At 42.3% G+C, this 23,489-nt stretch overlaps 1 protein-coding gene across 1 annotated transcript in view; it reads right to left on the bottom strand.

Moving 5' to 3' along the window:
- Window positions 1-14,792: 14,792 nt before the first annotated feature.
- LOC132104582 (uncharacterized) overlaps window positions 14,793-23,489 on the bottom strand; it is a 41,252-nt gene continuing 32,555 nt past the window's right edge. The window contains exons 19-25 of the mRNA XM_059510148.1: window positions 22,701-22,907; window positions 22,513-22,620; window positions 21,887-21,983; window positions 16,330-16,397; window positions 16,139-16,238; window positions 15,967-16,051; window positions 14,793-15,550 (exon numbers count right to left, since the gene is read on the bottom strand). Coding sequence (XP_059366131.1) covers window positions 15,291-15,550; window positions 15,967-16,051; window positions 16,139-16,238; window positions 16,330-16,397; window positions 21,887-21,983; window positions 22,513-22,620; window positions 22,701-22,907 — 925 coding nt within the window. The 3' untranslated portion in view covers window positions 14,793-15,290. The remainder of the gene's footprint in view (window positions 15,551-15,966; window positions 16,052-16,138; window positions 16,239-16,329; window positions 16,398-21,886; window positions 21,984-22,512; window positions 22,621-22,700; window positions 22,908-23,489) is intronic.

Below are 23,489 nucleotides of genomic sequence, written 5' to 3'. Positions count from 1 at the left end.
ATGATTGAGACTGCTGATGGCCATTCAGTTTTCTCAGTTATTTAACTAAACCAAAATTTACTAATTTGGCTTTATATATTTCAATATGGGAGAAAAAAAAACTGGTTGAATTTTTTTTACAAAATGCTGAAACACTGAAATGCAGTGTTTCCATGTGTTGAGCACATGTGGAGATGTTTAGTGTTTGTTTTAATGGGCTTCTGTCTCAGTTCAAGTTCAAGTTCAAGTTGAGCTTTATTGCCATTCTGCTACATGTTCGGACATGTGGAAAAAAATGTTGTGTATCGCAGGACCAAGGTGCTACATATATAAACAATATAAACATACAACACTAGACGTAAGAAATTTTTTTAGACCTACATAACTATACATACACTTTAAATAATTGATTATACATATTAAATACACATTACCTTAGACAGACTATACAAGTACTTTACATAATGACAGTGCATGATATTGTGAAGAGGTATTTAAGGTTAAGCAAGTAGTGCAATATAATATCCCTTACCAAAAAAGTACAGTAGTACTTCAAGTTTATTCTACTAAGTATACTTTAGTAAAGTTCAAGTATATTTTTAAGTATACTTTATGTAGCAAGTATACAAATTTCGGTGTTCTAGTAGTATACTTGTAAGTGTACTGTTTCAATACTCATTAGGACATAAATTGGCATAAAAAAATTAATTGACATAAAAAAGGTATACTGAACTTATAGGTATACTGATAATTTACTAATTAAATATTTTGTACACTTTGAAATATAGTCTCAGTAAACTACTAGTTTAGTAGTTTTATACTGTAAGTATACTCATATGTTTTCTTTAAGTGAACTTAACATCATACTTTAAAGGTACAGGTTGTAGGACCGCCACTAGAGGGCGCACTATCAAAACAATAACAATCACGTAGTTTGATGACACTAAGGAGTGTGGAATGATGGGATTTGTTGTTTTCTACCCAACCGCTGATGGCCATCAATCAGAAGGAAAGATAAATCATGGATTTAACGCGAGTTCAACGATTTGCGTGAGTAGATTACATACAAAGTCAATGCAAAAACGCAATCAGACTATGGATCAGACGCTCCTCATGCAGGTCTGATTCCCTGCGTTTGGCATCTATGACCCATAATACTAATCTTGTTAATCGTTATAATAGCATACATTTTCTGTTAAGATATGAATCAAAACAACTCACCTGTCCAGTAAAACACAAGCGAGATCGGCATCTCTTTCTAGTTGAAGTTTGTCGGGAAGCTACTTCCTTATTTGTCCACGACACTGATGTCATGTGGTTTCTACATCAGTAAAGGCGGTAACAAAGGGTAAATAACGTCATTGACAGGCGACTGCACTGCACCGTGTCACTGTTTAGAATGGGAATTTTCTCATGATTTACAAGTAGTTGAAAACATTTGAGATATTGTTAGTAATCAGCTGGACAAAATATATAACTCTAGTCTAGTTGTTTTTGGATATTTTACTGCAAATATCTTACAAATTGTACCTTTAAGTATACTACTATGTCCCTATTTAGGTTTTAATTTGTATATATTTTGTTATATGAATATCTGAACATACAAAACATAAAAATAAAGAACAGGTATCTGCTTGTAAACAAAAACATTTTATTGTAGCTTCATGCATTCTTTTTTAAAACACTTTAATGTGGGTAAGTTTCATAAAAATAAAGAAATAACATTTTAAACAAAAAGCTGAAAAAAGACTATGAATTGGATTCAGAATAATTCAAACTTAGATGGAGTCGATCAACACCCCAAAGCTTGACTGTTTTATTATTACCTCTTTATCGGTCGACATTTTATTCCATAACGTTACAGTTTTGATGCTGTTTCATGTCAGATGATTGTGTTATATTACATGTGTTAGTATCTGGTATTGTTTTTTTCTTGTTTCTTCTTCACTTGTGTTTTTTAGGAAATCCTGTATAGAAGATGTGCGCTATCACCCTCTACCATATAATAATGAAAACACAGATTCTAGCAGTATAGCTCAAATATATTTAGACGTTTTGTAAGTATAAGTTAAGTATAGTTAAATGTAATTTTAAGTTTATTTCTGATGAGTACATAAATCCCATTTCTGAGAAGTACATAAAAAGTAAATTAAAAGCATACTTTCCTGTTTTTAGTTTTAGAAGTATACTAATAACATTCATAAAATGTTTGTTATCTTGTAACATGAAGTGTTTATAAGAAGGTGTCTGGTGCACATAGAGAGAAAAGAGTATGTTTTTCTACAGGTGTCTTATCCAGCCCACTCACCTGTGTGTAGCACACTCAGAATTGAACAATGATTTCCTTGAAACATGGAGTGTTAAAAGACCGCTGTAATTGATGTGGGCACAGTTGTTATCAGACATTACTGTTCTGACTACCTGCACATGTACAGCAGTTCTTGCTCACTTAATGACACACACACACACACAAACACACAATATTAGCTGTTAAAGAATAACAGAGCAGACTGTAACGAATAAACCTTCATAATCATCGGGAAGAAGGAGGCGGGAACTGCCGGACAATCAAACAGAAACTTTAATTTCAAAATAAAGACAAAACAGCGTGTGAGCCCCTCTCTGACGACTGACACGCAAAATAAAAACCAAACACAACTAAAGCCCAGGCCTGGTCCTCTCTCGTCCTTCACTGTCATCGCTCCTGTTTTATATCCCTCCATCTCCTCCGTGGGACTCGAGACCGGTGGGTCAAGCAGGTGTCGCTCATCTCCAATCACTCCACCGGCCTCGCTCCTGTTCCCACGTCTCTCGGCCCTGCACCACTCTTCCCTCGCAGGCCGGGGGGTACCCTCGAGACTGCGCTCTACTCCCCCCCCTCCCTCTGAGGGGGGGACCGCTCACGGGGACCTGCGGGAACCTGGGGGTAGGACAGACGAGGCGAGAGAAAAGGAGATGGAAGGAGGAGCGACAGAGACGAGAGAGGGGAGCGAGGAGGAAAAAAAAAAATAATTCCGGTTCCCAGACGCACTGCTGCTCGGCCCTCCACCGGTTCCCACCTCCTTCTTCCCGTGATCATGGAGTTTTAATCCGTTACAGTGGTGCCGAAGCCCGGGAGAAGGAGGGATGCGCTGCTGAAGATCCCTCGCCACTGTGGTGAATCCGTGGTGCCATCGAGCTGGCGAGGAAGTGTGCCGCCATGGACGGCCCTCGGCGGACGGCACGACACTCCTCCGCCGCCCGGTAGACGGCGACGGCTCCTCCGATTTTGGGCAGCTGGCAGGAGTCCCCCGTTCCCTGCCCCTCCGGATTCCTTCATGGGGGCAGCAGGCTCCGGCCCCCTGGCGAACGGCGCCGACTCCTCCGCTCCCTCACGGACGGCAGCCACCCCTCCACATCACGGGCAGCCGGCAGCGAGCTCGCCCATCCCCGGCAACTCACTCCAGCCCACCGCCTCGAGCGTCCATGGTGGCACACTTCCTCGCCAGCTCGATGGCACCGCGGATCCACCACAGTGGCGAGGGATCTTCAGCAGCGCATCCCTCCTTCTCCCGGGCTTCGGCACCACTGTAACGGATTAAAACTCCATGATCACGGGAAGAAGGAGGTGGGAACCGGCGGGCAATCAAATATAAACTTTAATTACAAAATAAAGACAAAACAGCGCGTCAGCCCCTCACGGACGACTGATGCGCACAAATAAAAACCAAACACAACTAAAGCCCAGGCCTAGTCCTCTCTCGTCCTTCACTGTCGTCGCTCCGGTTTTATATCCCTCCATCTCCTCCGTGGGACTCGAGACCGGTGGGTTGAGCAGGTGTCGCTCAATCACTCCACCGCCTCGCTCCTGTTCCCACGTCTCTCGGCCCCGCCCCACTCGTCACACAGACCTTTCACACTCTTAGATATGGAGGTAAATCAGTAGCTAAACTCGAGATGTTGAAAATCTGAATGTGAGAACTTGTCATATTAACATTCGTATTTGTAAGTTGAAATTTACACTCACAGCTCTGATGTAAAAAGCTGAATCTTTCAATTTGCACACACAATGATCAAAACACCTGTGTTTTGAATTGGAATTGTAGATTAATAGTCACAAATGTGTAGAATGACATTCACACAAAGAAAATGGCATACACAAATGTTTAGGACATTTTTACATTTGCACTTTACCTCATTTTTAAGTTCAAGTTTACAAGTTCAAATCCTACACTCAGACTTTGGCTGCTCTTTTTGTGTTCTTCCTGCTCTAAAACTCACTTGTACACTTGTATATGCAGATGTGAGAGAGCAGAGCCAGGGGCAGGGCTTTGGTGCAGATGAAGACATTTTATTGGTCATCGCGACTTGCCAAGAAAGAAATTTGTTTTATGCATATGAATCAGTTATTTGTAAAACACTGCAAACTATTTTCACTGAATATCATTAGCTTTTACAGGATTTTAAGACTTTGTCCAAGCTATTACCAAGTTATTACCTGTTAAACAGAAGACAGCACACGCGGTGTTCATCTAATAAGGATCTCCATCGCATTCCATCTCCATCTCCATTCAAGTATTATCTTGTAGACAAATAATGCAACATTTGTGTATGTCAGGTGAGATTCTGTCTGTTATTTTCTAGTAGCTTCGACAGAGATATCAGATGACGTAACTCATGTTTAATGTCTTGCAGTAATAAATGCATCTTAACGTTCAGTTATCAGATGCTTTTTATTGTATAGAAACTGCTGATGCAGAGACAGTGTGTCACCCATGCATGTGTACGATAGGTGTGAACTCAGTTCCTGGGTCATGTGAAAGCCCAAGCATTAATCACTGTGAGCTCCAGCATCGGTCTTCCTATCCACTGATTACACACTCAAAAGCATTGTTCAAACTCCAGAGACACACAATCATAGGATACAAGAGCCAAAAGAGTCTCATGCCTCTACAAAATGCACACACACGTGCGCAGTAAGCTGAAGTTTTGATAAGACTTTGCTGTTCAAGGTGGTTGATCGAGTCTAAAGTGTGTCACCCATGCATGGGTACATGGGCACTATTTTCTTATTAGAAGCTGTTGTTCCCATCAAATAGAAAAAGGTTAGAGAAAAACACTGAGCCATAGTATAACATTCCTTTCTCTCAAGACAGAAACTCGTAGTCTTGAGCGAAATTTGGAAGTTTTTAGAATTGCATGGAAAAACAGTATGTCCAGCTATAGACAGGCTCTAAAAACTGCTAGGGCAGAGCATATACACAAACTCATAGAAAATAACCAAAACAATCCAAGGTTTTTATTTAGAACAGTGGCTAAATTAATGAATAACCAGACGCCACCTGATTCAAATATTCCATCAACATCAATATAACTATTAAGTTTTGTATCATATATACATATATATATATATATATATATATATATATATATATATATATATATATATATATATATACCATATATCATATATCATATATCATTACTTACCTATAAGGTCCTAAATGGTTTAGCTCCTGCGTACCTAACTAGCCTTCAGAGGTGGGTAGAGTACCCAAAAACTGTACTCAAGTAAAAGTAAAAGTACTTCTAGAAATATTTACTCAAGTAAAAGTAAAAGTACTAGTCTTGAATAGTTACTTGAGTAAGAGTAAAAGAGTATCGGATAAAAAATCTACTCAAGTAGTTAGTTACTAGTTACTTTGGGTCATATATACTGAGCCTATTTTTATTTAGATATATAGATAAAATGTATGTAATGTGTGCATTTATAAATGTATATATTTCATCAGCCTTTACTCCAATTTATGTAATTTATTATAAACCCTGTCTGTTTACTTAAGTAACAGATATAGGTGTCATGCCATAACATATTTTTAATACGACTGACTTTATATTAAATGTGAATTTAACATTGAAAGTTAATGTGATATAAATATTGCTACTTATCTTTCATTGTTCAGAAAGAGAGCAAATAACATTTACATTATTAAAGATCATTTTCACTGACAGTCTAGATTTCAATCACTCTCAGAAACTCCCATTAAAATCACTGAAACTGTTAACACTGTGAAATCAATATCTTAATTAAAGATTCGTACACACATCTGCACTTTGTTGTTTCTGACGAGGGAATTCGCCAGAAAGAGGTCTCCAGTCAGTGAGCGAGTGAAGGAAGCATCAGCGTCAGCGATGACTCATCTGAACGCCTCTGATTGGCCAATGCTTTAATAAGCTCAACAGAATCGTCTGTGATTGGTTATAATGCGCAGTGCTGTAAAAACACATCTATCTCTGGCTCAGCGCCAGCAAGCAATCACAGATCTGAATTTAGCAGCTGATGATATGACTTGCTGAACGTACTCGCACCGGTGTGATTGTATTAAAATTAATAAAATCTTAATCGGCAATTTTTGTCTTTTGGAAGCTGCATTCAACTTGACTCCCCTCTGTTATAAGCCTCACACGTACAACAAACTAATGTCACAGTGGTATCGTGTACTGTAATCGAATGTAGCCCAAGTTATTACCTGTTGAACAGAAGACAGCACACGCGGTGTTCATCTAATAAGGATCTCCATCGCAAGCAAATAATAGCCTTTGCAGTTTTGCTTTCAATTCAGTGCAGTTCCAGCCACGTTTTCAACGCTCTTTCTGTTCTTAAACGTTACAACTCTGAGTAAACTGTCGTGTCTTTTAAATAAAGACTGGATTCGAACTGTATGAACGTGTTTACTTTACTTTCTTTAGGCAACGTTCAACATACATAACTCACTGGCGCTTCCTAGTCGCCACTCTCATGACATCATCAACATTGCGTCAACCTAGAACACCATAGCAACAACACCACATCTCCCCTTTCTAGAGATCAAAGGGTAGACTACCTTTGTCTCAACAGACCTTAGAGGATTATTATGCCTCTTTTGCTGGAAGGTCTGCTCCTATCTAATGCTTAAACAAACCAAATAATTATAACATTTGTCTTCATATTTCGAACAATCTTTTTTCCCAGTATGTACATTAAGTGGCAATGCACTTGTAACTATAATGAAACAGTAAACCACACACTTGTTTACAGGTTCAACCTTGCAGGTTTCACGACCCGTCTCCCACACCTAGTTCTAGGTGTAGACACCAAATCAGGAATGTCCTGCTCCTCTGATTCCGGAGTGACAGGGTGCGACTCAGTGAATGTATCCAAGGACTGATCTTGAGTATCACTTTTATCATCCTTAGCTGACGCTTGCATAGATACCAGATGGTGGCTGTAATGATTTCAACTTTACTAGTCATCGGCAAGAAGGAGGCGGGAACCGGCGGACAATCAAATGGAACTTTAATAATCAAAAATAAACACAAAACAGCGCACCAGCCCCTCACGGACGACTGGTGCGCTCAAATAAAAACCACAACACAACTAAAAGCCCAGGCCTGGTCCTCTCTCGTCCTTCACTGTCGTCGCTCCAGTTTTATATCCTTCCATCTCCTACGTGGGACTTGAGACCGGCGGTGGGTCGCAGGTGTCACTGATTTGCCCAATCATTGCCGGCCTCACTCCTTGTTCCCACGTCCCTCAGCCCCGCCCCACTCGCCACAGTGGCGATTACGTCTCACAGTCCCATGCTGAGTATTCACAAGGTAAGACCGTGGAGCAAAGTGACTGGCAACAATCGTTCCTGATTCTTTAGCATCAGACACCCAGACTTCTTCTCCTGGCTGTAGTGTGCTGAGTTTTCTAGCTCTGTGATGTTTATTGAAGCGCTCTGCATCTGCACTCTTTCTTCCCTTCTCTTTTCTGAAAATTGCATCAGTATCAGGGAGTGCTGGATCTAGCAATGATGAGAGTGTGGGCATAGTTGTTTGCAGCCTTCTTCCCATAAGAAGCTGAGCTGGGCTGTACCCATTCTGCAAGGGAGTAGCACGATACGCTAGGAGAGCAAGGTAAGGGTCATTAGCTTTCTTGAAAAGAGCTTTTATTGTCTTGACCGCACGTTCAGCCTCTCCATTACTCTGGGGAAACTTTGGGCTGCTAGTAACGTGGACAAATCCATACGAAGCAGCAAAGGATGCAAATGAGTGCCCAGAGAATTGTGGCCCGTTGTCTGTAATTAGTGTCTCTGGAACTCCATATGGACTTCATGTGGACAATGACGTCAGTAGACCTGCTGGGCGATAACTGAGCAATCTCCACATACCTGGAATAGTAATCCACCACAAGCAGGTACATTTTAGTTCCCAGCATGAATAAACTTTGCCGGGGCCTGTCCGGAAACTGAGTGGGCATGAGTGGTTCTTTTGGATTTATTCTCTCCTTGAGGCATGTCCTGCAGTTGAGCACCATTTTCTTCAGCTGATTACTTAACCCTGGCCACCACACTGATTGTCTTGCCCGCTCTCTGCATTTTACAAGTCCTAAGTGCCCCTCATGCAACTTGCTAAGGACGCCATTTCTCATGGCAGCTGGAATGACCAGCTTGTGCCTCTCAGCAACAGGTCGTCCTGCACAGTTAAGAGAGCCCGTTCTGCCCAGTAACACTTCAGTATTGGATCTCTCCGGCTGTGCTCTGTCCACCCTTCAACACACAGTTTCATCACACTGGAACACACATTGTCATTCTTTAAGTCTTCTCTCAGCTGTCCCAGATAGGTTGTGCTTGCTGGCAAATTCCCCATAATAGAGTCAACATAAATGTTAGTGTCCTCCCAAAACTCTCTCTCTTCATGCAGCTCACACTGCTTTACCGGAGCACGTGACAGAGTGTCAGCTACCCACAAATCCTTTCCTGGCATGTGAACAATGGAGTAGGAGTAACGCATCAATCGCATTTTGAACCTCTGGATACGAGGAGGGAGAGCATCCAGAACCCGGATCCTAAGAGACTCAGTAATGGCTTGTGGTCAGTTTCCAAAGCAAAATGTTTGCCAATGAGAAAGTTCTTGAATATTTCGCATGCCCATGTGAGTCCCAAGGCTTCTTTCTCCACTTGTGCGTATCTCTGCTCAGTCTTAGTAAGAGATCTTGACGCATAAGCTATTGGCCTCCTACCTTCTGGCCACCTCTGCAGTAGGACGGCTCCCAGTCCGTAGGACGAAGCATCCGCTGACACTTTACAGTCTCTATTCGCGTCATAGATGGCAAGAACAGGGGGGGACGACAGTACGTCTTTCAGAGCCTGGAACGCATTGGCTTGTTCAACAGTTCTTTTTCGACAGCACGTCACGGAGAGCTTTGTCTTTATCCGCCAGTTGTGGAATAAACTTCCCAAGCTGATTTACCATCCCCAGGAAGCTCCGCAATTCACTCACGTTTGAGGGTTCCGTCATGTCCCTGATAGCTGCTGTTTTCATTGGGTCGGGGCTAATGCCATCGGCAGAAATAATGTGCCCTAAAAAGTGTACTGTCCGCTTTGACAACTCACACTTCTCGACATTGAGGGTCATGCCTGCCTTTTGCATTTTCCTCAGTACTGCATGCAGACGGGTGTCATGTTCCTCCCTTGTTCTCCCCCACACCAGAACATCATCAATATGACACACCGTGCCTTCCAGTCCTTCAATGACCTCTGTAGCCATTCTATTCTGGAAGTGTTCTGGCGCAGATGATATTCCAAAAGGAAGCCGTTTGAAGAAGTAACGGCAAAATGGGGTTATGAAAGTTGTGTAGCGCGCAGAATCCTCTGACAATGGTATCTGCCAGAATCCCATATTAGCATCTAGCTTACTGAAGATCTGCGCTCCAGCAAGCATTCCTAACGTCTGTTCAACTGATGGCAGGATGTATTTTTCCCGGCGAACTGACCCATTTAACTTGGAGAGGTCTACACATATCCTAACAGCACCTGACTTCTTTGGGACCACCACCATGCCAGCACACCAGTCTGTTGGTTCCTCCACCCTGCTGATTACTCCCAATGTCTCCATACGGCCCAGCTCTTCTTTAACTTTATTCATTAAAGGTAACGGGATACGTCTTGGGGTTTTAAGAGAGAATGGAGAAGCCCCCGGTTTGAGCCTGATAACATATGGCTGTCGAACTTCTCCCAGACCGCTGCACAACTTTGGATAACTTGTTTTTAATATTTCCATATCAATGTTATCTAATCGTGCCACAAGCTCGAGCTTTGCAATAGCCGGTCTGCCAAGAAGTGCAGTGTGCAGATTTTTTATTATGTACACATCTTCCTCAGACTGTTTTTCACCTCTCTTCAACAGCAGACTTGTAACTCCAACAACATCTAAGGGAACTTGCCCTGGACCAAGCAATGGCCTTGTTGCATCCTTGAGAGTAGGTAGGTCTTTATTCAAAATCTCCTCAAACACCTCTACTGGAATGACAGTGACAACCGCGCCTGTATCAATCTTAAACGGCACACGTTTGTGTCTAATGTCTAAGTCCATCATCCATGGTTCGCCAGTACCTGTGATGCTGCCAAGAAATATAGGGTCCCCCTCGCACACTTCATGCACAGTTTTTGATGAAGTGCACACCCGCTTGTAGTGGCCTTTTTTCCCACATGAGTGACATTTTACGTCATTTGCTGGACAGTCACGCTTTGCGTGTGCTGGGGAGCTGCCACACTTATGGCACTGGTTGCTATTCATCTTACTGGAGTGTGCTATATGTGATTTTTGTTTAGGACCATTTCCTTTTTGGGGTCTCCCCATGTTATACTTTCCTTTGTACACTCTGTCAACAGAGCCCGCATCTGCAGCCACAGTGTCTGTCGCACTTCTCAGCGCAGCTTGCTGTCGTTTCACCTCCTCACTTTGCCGCGCCATTGCGATTGCTTTTTTCAAGGTCAGCTCATGATCCAGCTGCATACGCTCAGAAAGCCATTTGTCCGCCAACCCCACGATGAGTCGGTCCCGAATTAGCTCATCATGTAATGCTAAATAATTGCAATGTTCAGCCAGAGCATACAAAGCTGTCACAAATGAATCAACAGTCTCATTTTCATCCTGTTTACGCATATTGAAACGTGTGAATTTCTTCTCCCAACGAAATGTGCTTCAAAACCTGCTTTTACTGCGTCATACTTTGTTTTGTCAGCGTCTGCCAGTGGTAACCCACGGAGAATATCATCCGCCTCATCTCCCATGCAGTAAATGAAAGTATTCACCTGATTTTCATCAGAGTTTTCTTGCAAGTTGCTCACCAATCGGAACCGCTCAAACCTCCGGATCCATTTTGCCCATTCTTGTGGTTTAGAGAAGTCAAACGGCTCAGGCGGCCGTATGCTGAAAGTAGCGCTCGGTCCCGCTGCTCTCGGTGCAGCGACCGCATTATCTCCGCCATCCATTTCAGCTTGCACGTTCTTCCCACGTATCCGGGCCTCTCGAGTAAAACTAAATCAGGTAACACGTCAAACTACAGCACTTCTGACACCATGTCGTGTCTTTTAAATAAAGACTCTGGATTCGAACTGTATGAATGTGTTTACTTTACTTTCTTTAGGCAACGTTCAACATACATAACTCACTGACGCTTCCTAGTCGCCACTCTCATGACATCATCAACATTGCGTCAACCTAGAACACCATAGCAACAACACCACATGAACCACTTCAGACGCTCAGCGCGTGCGGCAGGGAACTGAACGTCTCATTCAAACTGATTCATGAACCAATTCACTCGTTTGCCAATTGGTTTGATCAAGCCTTTGAACAGAATTGACTCAAAAGAATGAATCATTCACGAATGGGCATCGCTCATTGCCCAGAGAAAAGTAGACGGCACGTTTAGAATAAACTGAAGCATTTATAACATTTATTGCATTAAGATAAAGTAACGAGAGGAGCGTCGCCCACAGTAACGAAGTAAAAGTACAGATTTTTCCCCAAAAATTTACTCAAGTAAGAGTATAAAGTACCCATCTTTAAATATACTCTGAAAAGTATTAGTTACCCCAAAAAATTATTCAAGTAAATGTAACGAAGTAAATGTAACTCGTTATTACCCACCTCTGCTAGCCTTCTACCACGTTACAATCCATCACGCTCCCTAAGGTCACAAAACGCTGGACTTTTGGTAGTTCCTAGGAATAGGATAGCAAAGTCCACTAAAGGAGGTAGAGCTTTCTCACATTTGGCTCCCAAACTCTGGAATAGCCTTCCTGATAATGTTCGGGGTTCAGACACACTCTCTCTGTTTAAATCTAGATTAAAAACGCATCTCTTTCGCCAAGCATTTGAATAATGTATCTTAAATTGTGAGTGTAGTTGCATCTGATCAAATGCGCATTCTTATTCTTTAGCTTGGGTTAAACTAATTAATTTTACTTTGTTGGATCAGCAGCTATGCTAATGATGTCTCTATTTTGTTTCTATGTTTTGCCATGGGATTTACATCCCGTGGTAACTAGGATTTACACAAGCTCCAGTCTGGATCCAGAACACCTGAGAAGAGATGATGCTGACCCTCAGAGGACCCCAGATGATGCTAACCTTGAATCAACAAACAGAACTAACAATTATTGCTACATGTGTGACTGCATCATATAATAATTGCTGTTAATAATGTTCATCGTCTGGCTGACTACGCCTTGTATTCATTTTTCTGAAAAATCCTGTGATATGCACACAAACTGACAGTCACCACTTATAAGCTACTACTAAATATTGTAGAAACTTAATTTTCTGTAAAGTTGCTTTGCAATGATTTGTATCATAAAAAGCGCTAGACAAATAAACTTGAATTGAATTGAAGCTCTTCATAAAGATACATGCTCTCACACATTGCTGGATTCTTTCTGCTCATATAAATTCCCCAAAGCAAACACTTCAACACATTAACAGCCACACCATCATGAAGACTGCGATCCAAGTCAAAGTCCTCTGAACCGCTGCACATTTCTAAAGAAGTGCATGAGATTTTTCCTTCTCTCATTATATGGACACAGACCATGTCATGCATGATAGAAAAATGATAAAAGGGCACTTGAGAATCCTATCAGATGGGGTGATGTCACATTATGAAAGAACTAGACCTGAATGGAGAACTAGTGCCAGTAAGAGTGTTGAGTTATGACATCAGCCCTCAAAAGCACACCATGAGGAAGTCACGTGAAATGATGTCACAGGGCTATTAATCTGTCACAGTCGATCAGCTCGATCAGCTCAGGGTCTGCAGAAACGGTTGGTACATGTGCCTGATCATCATTTGTTCCCTTTCTTTGAAACGAGTGTCAAATGGAGGATTCCTAGGTTCTGGATTTTGCCGTTGGAATCATTTATGTGATGTGGAATAGTAAGGGCTGGTAAATAAAAGGTTGCAGGCTTGAATTCTTGAATTGAACCCTCCTTATAATCGTGTCCAGGTTGTTCCAGAAGAATTGTGATTATGATAAAAAAAAGGGTAATGGAAATAGTTTTGCAGGCAAAAGCTCAAGCTCATACAATATTCTCTTACTACATCTTAATAGAAAGTATTGCAAACTACACCAAATGTATTCCGCTAAAGTGTTCGTCCACAGCGGTACTCTCAGTGTGCAATGACAATTTAATGTTTTACGTCACAATTACTCATGATTGTATTTTGTGAGATGTCTCTGGTGTTTCCACTCATCACAGTCACACCACAGAAAAACCTGAAGAACTCCAACATGGTTAGTGTACTAAAACAAAATTAAGAAGTACCTAGATTGGATCTCTAGCACCCTCATATTGTTGATACCCTCATTTTGTTTTTAAAGCACATTATGTCAGCCATAGTAAAAAGAGAGAAACTCTTCTTGGACTGCACAATGTTATTCAGATGTCTGAAACATTCTATCAAATAAAAAGACTGTTTTGGTTTTTGTGGTCAAAGGATGATAAAAATAAACTCCAAGTCTGTATAAAGTGGGTCAAAATGTTGTGATGCCTGGCTCTCAAAGGAAAGGAAGACAAACATGAGACGCACCTTTCTGAGGGAAATGTGGAAAGTTCAGATTACAACACTCTTTACAGCGGCTCTAAACTGGGACTGCAGATTTCCTACTGTGTAAACAAATGAAGGAGACAAAGTAACATGTTTAATATACCAGAAAACATCTGTGAATCATTCATCAACTGGGAAACTTTTAGAAGAAAAAGAAAACCATCAAATTTAATCATTTGTCTTTAGTTTCATGCATTCTGGTGTTAATAATGATCAGGTTTAATCACACCCAACTCTCTCTTCTCTTGATTTAATGCGTTGTCAGCTATGGTTACTCCATAAGAAACGATTCGTTCACTGACTCACAGGACACAATCACTTACTACACAGTATTTATCAAATTTATTTTTCTCCTCTACAAATGAACACAGTAGTTCAAAACTCTCATACAGACAGGAAGAGAAAGTGTTGTCCATATGAAAGCTCTTTAAATAAAGTAAAAAAAAGCAGGTTTACATTTACATACAACATCCCTCCATCACAGATAACAGAAGCATGCTAGAGCAGTTCATCATGGGAAGGTTTCATCATCATCATCATCAACAGACGGATTTGACAAGAAGCCATGAAGATTGCAGGTGACAAGAAAACATGAAATCATCTTTAATCAGGAGATAAAACAACTTCACAGAAGGAAAACTACTTCTGTTAAAGTCTCTACAACAAAAATATACATCTGGCCACGGGCCTTATTCCCTTCGAGTTGAACACAAGATGGAGCGGGATGATGGACGGCCAGTAAAGCGCTTTGTCAAAATCTAAACTTGTTCACTAATAAAATCACCGTCCTGTTAGTGGTTCGGGACAAAAGCAGCAAAACATTCAAGACAAGACACCTGCAAATGAAAACGCTAACGGCAGAAGCTTCCGTGACACGCTACATTTAAGTTATTTATATCAAAAACTGACCGTCACAAGCCCAGCCATCAAAAAGAAAAATCAAGCTGTGATGAGAAAGACCAGCAAACCAGCAGCTTTACACTGGACCAGCAGTCACCTGTGACAGAGCAAAGGATATCTACAAACAGTACATACACAATCATTTCTTACATTCAAATCAATATTTATAATGCTTTTATAATCTAATAGAAGCACATTATTTTTTAAATAATCTCAATAAAAAAGAAAAGAAAAAACAACAAAAACAACACAAGGTATGTATAAAAAAAGAGAGCAGATGATATAGGAACAGAAGGTTTGAACAAACAGGCTACTGCTAACAGGAGGGAAGGAAACGCGAGGCCACACACGCGGAAACCTCCAGCGCTAACCACATAAGTGCAACGGGCCATCAGTCATTTCACCTTATCATATACGTGTCTGATCATTTGTCCTCTGTTCCCAGGGTTGATTCGAGAGTAACAGAACCTTAAACTACTGCTGGAGAGTCTTTTGTTCCTGCTCTCAGACTCTCTCAATCGGATCCGCTCTGACTGATGAAGTAACCCGCGGTCCTCCGCCTCGACGACGCCCCGCTGCCCTGCAAGTGATGCTGTCGGCTGCGCAGCGAGGTGTGGTTGGCATGCTGATGATGGGGGGGCGGAGTGGGGGGTGGGTCTCTGAGAGAGGGCGGGACTACAGAGGACTTGATTGGGATGATCCGCGTGTCCATCACCTCACAGTCCACCTGCATCATCATTTCATAGCCGCCCTGAGACGAGTTATACACGGAATCTACACGGGACACAAAACAAGTGACAGGTTTTAAATATAAAGACATTTAATGGGGAGTTTATAAAAATGTCATCATTTACCCTCATGTCATTTTAAACATGTCATTTTATCTCTGCTTCTCTCCATTTTTTATTTTCTAACTATTTTCTATCTATTAAATCAATAATTTAATTATGTGCTTTCTCTGCATTATGGAAAAAACGCTGCGACAAAATTGAAGCAAACCATGCCAGCTGACTTTCTCTTGATTTGTGCTTATGTGAAAGTGCAATAATTAACAATAAATAATTAAAATGACAATAATCATGCTTAACAATTCTGATCAATCATTAAACCCCTATCCTGCAGCCCCACAATGAACCACATTAACTTTCACGCATGAGGGTGAGTAAATTATTTTCATTGAACAATCTCACCATTGATGGCCATGGCAGGCATGACCAGAGACATTTTGGGTCGAGTTGTTTTATTGTGGCTGATGGCAGGTAACAGCAGGTGATCCTACAAGAGTCAAGCATGAGATGAGTATTAGTGAGAGGACGTGTGTGTGTCCTTTCTGTCGACACTGCAGTGGTCTGCTCTTCTTACCCGTCTGAATGATACAACGTAGAAAGTGTCCTCACGCCGATCAATAGCATCCAGAAAGTCGCTGTAGCTGATCTCTGGCCCAGGCAGGACCTGCAGCTGACTATAAGGACAAACCAAGCATACGTTTGATAAACATTTGTATTAATTAAAACATTTGCACGACTTGTTTTACTCTGAGTCCTTGTAGTTACCTTTCGATTGAACGATGAGCCTGAATTGGAAGGTACCTGGAAAAGTTTGTCTTTTTGTGCTGAGCTTTCTGCAGGTGATAGGGAAAGAACACATAAATCCAGTGAATCATGTGTAAACTACACTAATGTTTCACAGGGCAGCTCGTCTTTGATTCACTTCATGCAACATGCCTTGGAACATGCAACATGTTGCTCTACTAAGTGAACAACAATAATAAGAAACTGCAATGCACTGCTTTACACAGCACTGAATTCAGCTTGGAAATGACATGGAATGCACTGCACGGGTTCTGTGTTTGAGGGAATCTGTACGATACAGGTTCTGTGTTTGAGGGAGTCTGTCTACGATAAGGGTTCTGTGTTTGAGGGAGTCTGTACTATACAGGTTCTGTGTTTGAGGGAGTCTGTACGATAAGGGTTCTGTGTTTGAGGAAGTCTGTACTATACAGGTTCTGTGTTTGAGGGAGTCTGTCTACGATAAGGGTTCTGTGTTTGAGGAAGTCTGTACGATACGGGTTCTGTGTTTGAGGGAGTCTGTCTACGATAAGGGTTCTGTGTTTGAGGGAGTCTGTACTATACAGGTTCTGTGTTTGAGGGAGTCTGTACTATACAGGTTCTGTGTTTGAGGGAGTCTGTACTATACAGGTTCTGTGTTTGAGGGAGTCTGTACGATAAGGGTTCTGTGTTTGAGGGAATCTGTACGATACAGGTTCTGTGTTTGAGGGAGTCTGTCTACGATAAGGGTTCTGTGTTTGAGGGAGTCTGTACTATACAGGTTCTGTGTTTGAGGGAGTCTGTACGATACGGGTTCTGTGTTTGAGGGAGTCTGTCTACGATAAGGGTTCTGTGTTTGAGGGAGTCTGTACTATACAGGTTCTGTGTTTGAGGGAGTCTGTACGATAAGGGTTCTGTGTTTGAGGGAATCTGTACGATACAGGTTCTGTGTTTGAGGGAGTCTGTCTACGATAAGGGTTCTGTGTTTGAGGGAGTCTGTACTATACAGGTTCTGTGTTTGAGGGAGTCTGTACGATACAGGTTCTGTGTTTGAGGGAGTCTGTACGATACAGGTTCTGTGTTTGAGGGAGTCTGTCTACGATAAGGGTTCTGTGTTTGAGGGAATCTGTACGATACAGGTTCTGTGTTTGAGGGAGTCTGTCTACGATAAGGGTTCTGTGTTTGAGGGAGTCTGTACTATACAGGTTCTGTGTTTGAGGGAGTCTGTACGATAAGGGTTCTGTGTTTGAGGGAATCTGTACGATACAGGTTCTGTGTTTGAGGGAGTCTGTCTACGATAAGGGTTCTGTGTTTGAGGGAGTCTGTATGATACGGGTTCTGTGTTTGAGGGAGTCTGTACGATACGGGTTCTGTGTTTGAGGGAATCTGTACGATACAAGTTCTGTGTTTGAGGGAGTCTGTCTACGATAAGGGTTCTGTGTTTGAGGGAGTGTGTACTATACAGGTTCTGTGTTTAAGGGAGTCTGTACGATAAGGGTTCTGTGTTTGAGGGAGTCTGTACGATACGGGTTCTGTGTTTTTTAAGGGAGTCTGTATGATACGGGTTCTGTGTTTGAGGGAGTCTGTACGATACGGGTTCTGTGTTTGAGGGAGTCTGTACGATACAGGTTCTGTGTTTGAGGGAGTCTGTCTACGATAAGGGTTCTGTGTTTGAGGGAGTCTGTACGATACAGGTCTGTGTTTGAGGGAGTCTGTACGATACAGGTTCTGTGTTTGAGGGAGTCTGTACAATACGGGTTCTGTGTTTGAGGAGTCTGTACGATACGGGTTCTGTGTTTTTTAAGGGAGTCTGTACGATACGGTTTCTGTGTTTGAGGGAGTCTGTACGATACAGGTTCTGTGTTTGAGGAGTCTGTACGATACGGGTTCTGTGTTTGAGGGAGTCTGTACGATACGGGTTCTGTGTTTGAGGGAGTATGTCTACGATACGGGTTCTGTGTTTGAGAGAGTATGTCTACGATACGGGTTCTGTGTTTGAGGGAGTCTGTACGATATGGGTTCTGTATTTGAGGAGTCTGTACGATACAGGTCTGTGTCCGAGGGAGTCTGTACGATACAGGTCTGTGTTTGAGGGAGTCTGTACGATACGGGTTCTGTGTTGGAGGGAGTATGTCTACGATAAGGGTTCTGTGTTTTAAGGAGTCTGTCTACGATAAGAGTTCTGTGTTCGAAGGAGTCTGTCTACGATAAGGGTTCTGTGTTTGAAGGAGTCTGTCTTCGATAAGGGTTCTGTGTTTGAGGGAGTCTGTACGATACGGGGTCTGTGTTTGAGGGAATCTGTATGATACGGGCTCTGTGTTTGAGGAGTCTGTAAGATACGGGCTCTGTGTTTGAGGAGTCTGTAAGATACGGGTTCTGTGTTTGAGGGGGTCTGTAAGATACGGGTTCTGTGTTTGAGATACAGGTTCTGTGTTTGAGGGAGTCTGTATGATACCGGTTCTGTGTTTGAGGGAGTCTTTATGATACGGATTCTGTGTTTGAGGAGTCTGTAAGATACGGGTTCTGTAATTGAGGAGTCTGTACGATACGGGCTCTGTGTTTGAGGGAGTCTGTACGATACGGGCTCTGTGTTTGAGGGTGTCTGTACGATACGGGTTCTGTGTTTGAGGGAGTCTGTACGATTTGTGTTCTTTGTTTGAGGGAGTCTGTACGATATGGGTTCTGTGTTTGAGGGAGTCTGTACGATAAGGGTTCTGTGTTTGATGGAGTCTGTACTATACAGGTACTGTGTTTGAGGGAGTCTGTACGATACAGGTTCTGTGTTTGAGGGAGTCTGTCTACGATAAGGGTTCTGTGTTTTAGGGAGTCTGTACAATAAGGGTTCTGTGTTTGAGGGAGTCTGTACAATAAGGGTTCTGTGTTTGAGGGAGTATGTCTACGATAAGGGTTCTGTGTTTGAGGGAGTCTGTACGATAAGGGTTCTGTGTTTGAGGGAGTATGTCTATGATAAGGGTTCTGTGTTTGAGGGAGTCTGTACGATACGGGTTCTGTGTTTGAGGGAGTCTGTACGATTCGTGTTCTTTGTTTGAGGGAGTCTGTACGATATGGGTTCTGTGTTTGAGGGAGTCTGTATGATAAGGGTTCTGTGTTTGATGGAGTCTGTACTATACAGGTTCTGTGTTTGAGGGAGTCTGTACGATACGGGTTCTGTGTTTGAGGGAGTCTGTACGATACGGGTTCTGTGTTTGAGGGAGTCTGTACGATTCGTGTTCTTTGTTTGAGGGAGTCTGTACGATATGGGTTCTGTGTTTAAGGGAGTCTGTATGATAAGGGTTCTGTGTTTGATGGAGTCTGTACTATAAGGGTTCTGTGTTTGAGGGAGTATGTCTACGATAAGGGTTCTGTGTTTGAGGGAGTCTGTACGACACGGGTTCTGTGTTTGAGGGAGTCTGTATGTTACGGGTTCTGTGTTTGAGGGGTCTGTACGATACGGGTTCTGTGTTTGAGGGGTCTGTACGATACGGGTTCTGTGTTTGAGTGAGTCTGTAAGATACGGGTCTGTGTTTGAAGGAAGTCTGTACGATACGGGTTCTGTGTTCGAGGGAGTCTGTACGATACGGGTCTGTGTCCGAGGGAGTCTGTACGATACGGGTCTGTGTCCGAGGGAGTCTGTACGATACGGGTTCTGTGTCCGAGGGAGTCTGTACGATACGGGTCTGTGTCCGAGGGAGTCTGTACGATACGGGTCTGTGCTTGAGAGAGTCTGTACGATTCGTGTTCTTTGTTTGAGGGAGTCTGTAGGATACAGGTTCTGTGTTTGAGGGAGTCTGTCTACGATAAGGGTTCTGTGTTTGAGGGAGTCTGTACAATAAGGGTTCTGTGTTTGAGGGAGTATGTCTACGATAAGGGTTCTGTGTTTGAGGGAGTCTGTACGATACGGGTTCTGTGTTTGAGGGAGTCTGTATGATACGGGTTCTGTGTTTGAGGGGTCTGTACGATACGGGTTCTGTGTTTGAGGGGTCTGTATGATACGGGTTCTGTGTTTGAGTGAGTCTGTAAGATACGGGTCTGTGTTTGAAGGAAGTCTGTACGATACGGGTTCTGTGTTCGAGGGAGTCTGTACGATACGGGTCTGTGTCCGAGGGAGTCTGTACGATACGGGTTCTGTGTCCGAGGGAGTCTGTACGATACGGGTCTGTGTCCGAGGGAGTCTGTACGATACGGGTCTGTGTCCGAGGGAGTCTGTACGATACGGGTCTGTGCTTGAGAGAGTCTGTACGATACGGGTCTGTGCTTGAGGGAGTCTGTACGATACGGGTCTGTGCTTGAGGGAGTCTGTACGATACGGGTTCTGTGTTTGAGGAGTCTGTACGATACGGGTCTGTGTTTGAGGAGTCTGTACGATACGGTTCTGTGTTTGAGGGAGTCTGTACGATACGGGTTCTGTGTTTGAGGAGTCTGTACGATACGGGCTCTGTGTTTGAGGAGTCTGTACGATACGGGCTCTGTGTTTGAGGAGTCTGTACGATACGGGCTCTGTGTTTGAGGAGTCTGTACGATACAGGCTCTGTGTTTGAGGAGTCTGTACGATACGGGTCTGTGTTTGAGGAGTCTGTACGATACGGGTCTGTGTTTGAGGAGTCTGTACGATACGGTTCTGTGTTTGAGGGAGTCTGTACGATACGGGTTCTGTGTTTGAGGAGTCTGTACGATACGGGCTCTGTGTTTGAGGAGTCTGTACGATACGGGCTCTGTGTTTGAGGAGTCTGTACGATACGGGCTCTGTGTTTGAGGAGTCTGTACGATACGGGCTCTGTGTTTGAGGAGTCTGTACGATTCGGGTTCTGTGTTTGAGGGAGTCTGTACGATACGGGTTCTGTGTTTGAGGGAGTCTGTACGATACGGGTTCTGTGTTTGAGGGAGTCTGTACGATACGGGTTCTGTGTTTGAGGAGTCTGTACGATACGGGTCTGTGTTTGAGGAGTCTGTACAATATGGGTTCTGTGTTCGAGGGAGTCTGTACGATACGGGTTCTGTGTTTGAGTGGTCTGTACGATACGGGTTCTGTGTTTGAGGAGTCTGTACGATACGGGCTCTGTGTTTGAGGAGTCTGTACGATACGGGTTCTGTGTTTGAGGAGTCTGTACTATACGGGTTCTGTGTTTGAGGGAGTCTGTACGATAAGGGTTCTGTGTTTGAGGGAGTCTGTACGATACGGTTTCTGTGTTTGAGGGAGTCTGTACGATAAGGGTTCTGTGTTTGAGGGAGTCTGTACGATACGGTTTCTGTGTTTGAGGGAGTCTGTACGATACAGGTTCTGTGTTTGAGGGAGTCTGTACGATACGGTTTCTGTGTTTGAGGGAGTCTGTACGATACGGGTTCTGTGTTTGAGGGAGTCCGTACGATACGGGTTCTGTGTTTGAGGGAGTATGTCTACGATAAGTGTTCTGTGTTTGAAGGAGTATGTCTACGATATGGGTTCTGTGTTTGAGGAGTCTGTAAGATACGGGTTCTGTGTTTGAGGAGTCTGTATAATACAGATTCTGTTTTTAAGCGAGTCTGCTAAAGCTTGCTGTGTAACAGAGCAGCTGTGTTTTCACACCTGAGCTATTTTAGTTTTCTTCACAACCTTCGCCTTTCTATCAGACTTCCGGTTATTCTGATGACGATGGACCCATCCACGCAGCTCATCCGCCAACCTGATGGAGAAACAGAGAAAGAGTAAAGCTATCTGAACCAATCTGTTTGTCTTCACACAACTATGAAATTTATAAAAGTATCAACTTTATAGTTCCTTTAAAAAGAAAGGAAGAATAAAAGAAAGGAAATGAAAGAATATTCAACATATTACTTCAATAAATTAATTTATATTTTAACTGCCAATCAAAAGTTTGGACACACCAACTCATTCTTTTGTGTCGATATTTCAGAATAGTAATTTAATAAAAAAATAATTCAAAATTTAATATGAGAATCGTAAACTCAAGACAAATGTGTCCTAACCTTTCACTGGTAGTGTATTTAAAATTGATTATATGATTGATTTACTGTAGTTAAATACAACAACAAAATAATAAATAGGATAATCAAATCAACTTCTCCATTTTAGATTTTTTTTAGATTTTGTTTTGTAATTAAGTGATAAGTAAATTATAAAAATGAGATCATATGGATTGACTCGATGTAGATTTAAAAGGGGCTATAATGTTTATGTATTTACAAACTGACCTGAGGGACTCTGAGCGGTTGAATTGTCTGCAGTCAGAGGATGAGAAATATCTGTCTATGTCCTGAAGGAGGAGGTCTTTAACATCACTGAACACATCACTCTGATTCCTGAACAAGAAACACATGCTCAGACACAGTGATGTGGTCCACGTGTGTGTTTGTGTGTTCTTCTGCACAGTCAGCCTCACCTGAACTCATACGAGACTGCAGCCTTCTTGTCCAGCTCTCCTTTCCTCCAGCGTTCTTCCTCCTCTCTGTCTGTCTTCTGCTCCGTGGTTCTCTCAGTTGCTCGTTTCCTGCTCAGTTCCTGAGATCTCTCAAACTCCAGCAAGCGTCTTCCTGTCTGAGGGTTAGACGCTTCCTCGATACCAGCTTCCAACGTCCTGTCTCTGAGACTGCAGGAGAGAGACATCAACAGAACTTTAATGTTTCAAATAACTTTTGTGGAAAATGTCAAAATATGAGTAAAATAATGTTCCATCATCATCAAGCGTAACAATTTACAATTATGTAAAAACAAAACATTCATATCATTAAATGCACTTAAAATTAAAATAAAATTAAAAAGATTAAAAAAATTTTTTTTTGTATATATATATATATATATATATATATATATATCCCAATCCGCTGGCTCGAAAATATGCAAGGAGTCATTTAATTGTTTAGTAGTAAACTGGTGTTTTCTATGTCGCTGCTGAGATGAAGTTGACGATGCAGACTCGCCATGAACGCCAGAGAGAAATGCACATTTCATATGAATTACTTCATCAGAGAGTAGCCCATTTATTTTGGTTAGAATATTTTCGTTTAAAAGAAGACATTTCAAGCTTTCTGTAATATATATCCTATATTTCTCAAATCTGAGGCACACGCTGAGTTTAGTTCACATGCAATGCAAGTGATCCTGCCGGCGCCTTATTACATTGTCTGCTACCCTATATATTTGCTTATTATTTATTAAATACGGGCAACTG

Source organism: Carassius carassius, chromosome 25, assembly GCF_963082965.1.
Source record: "Carassius carassius chromosome 25, fCarCar2.1, whole genome shotgun sequence".
NCBI lineage: Eukaryota > Metazoa > Chordata > Actinopteri > Cypriniformes > Cyprinidae > Carassius > Carassius carassius.
The sequence above is the reverse complement of the archived record's forward strand: the minus strand, read 5'-3'. Positions and strand labels throughout refer to the sequence as shown.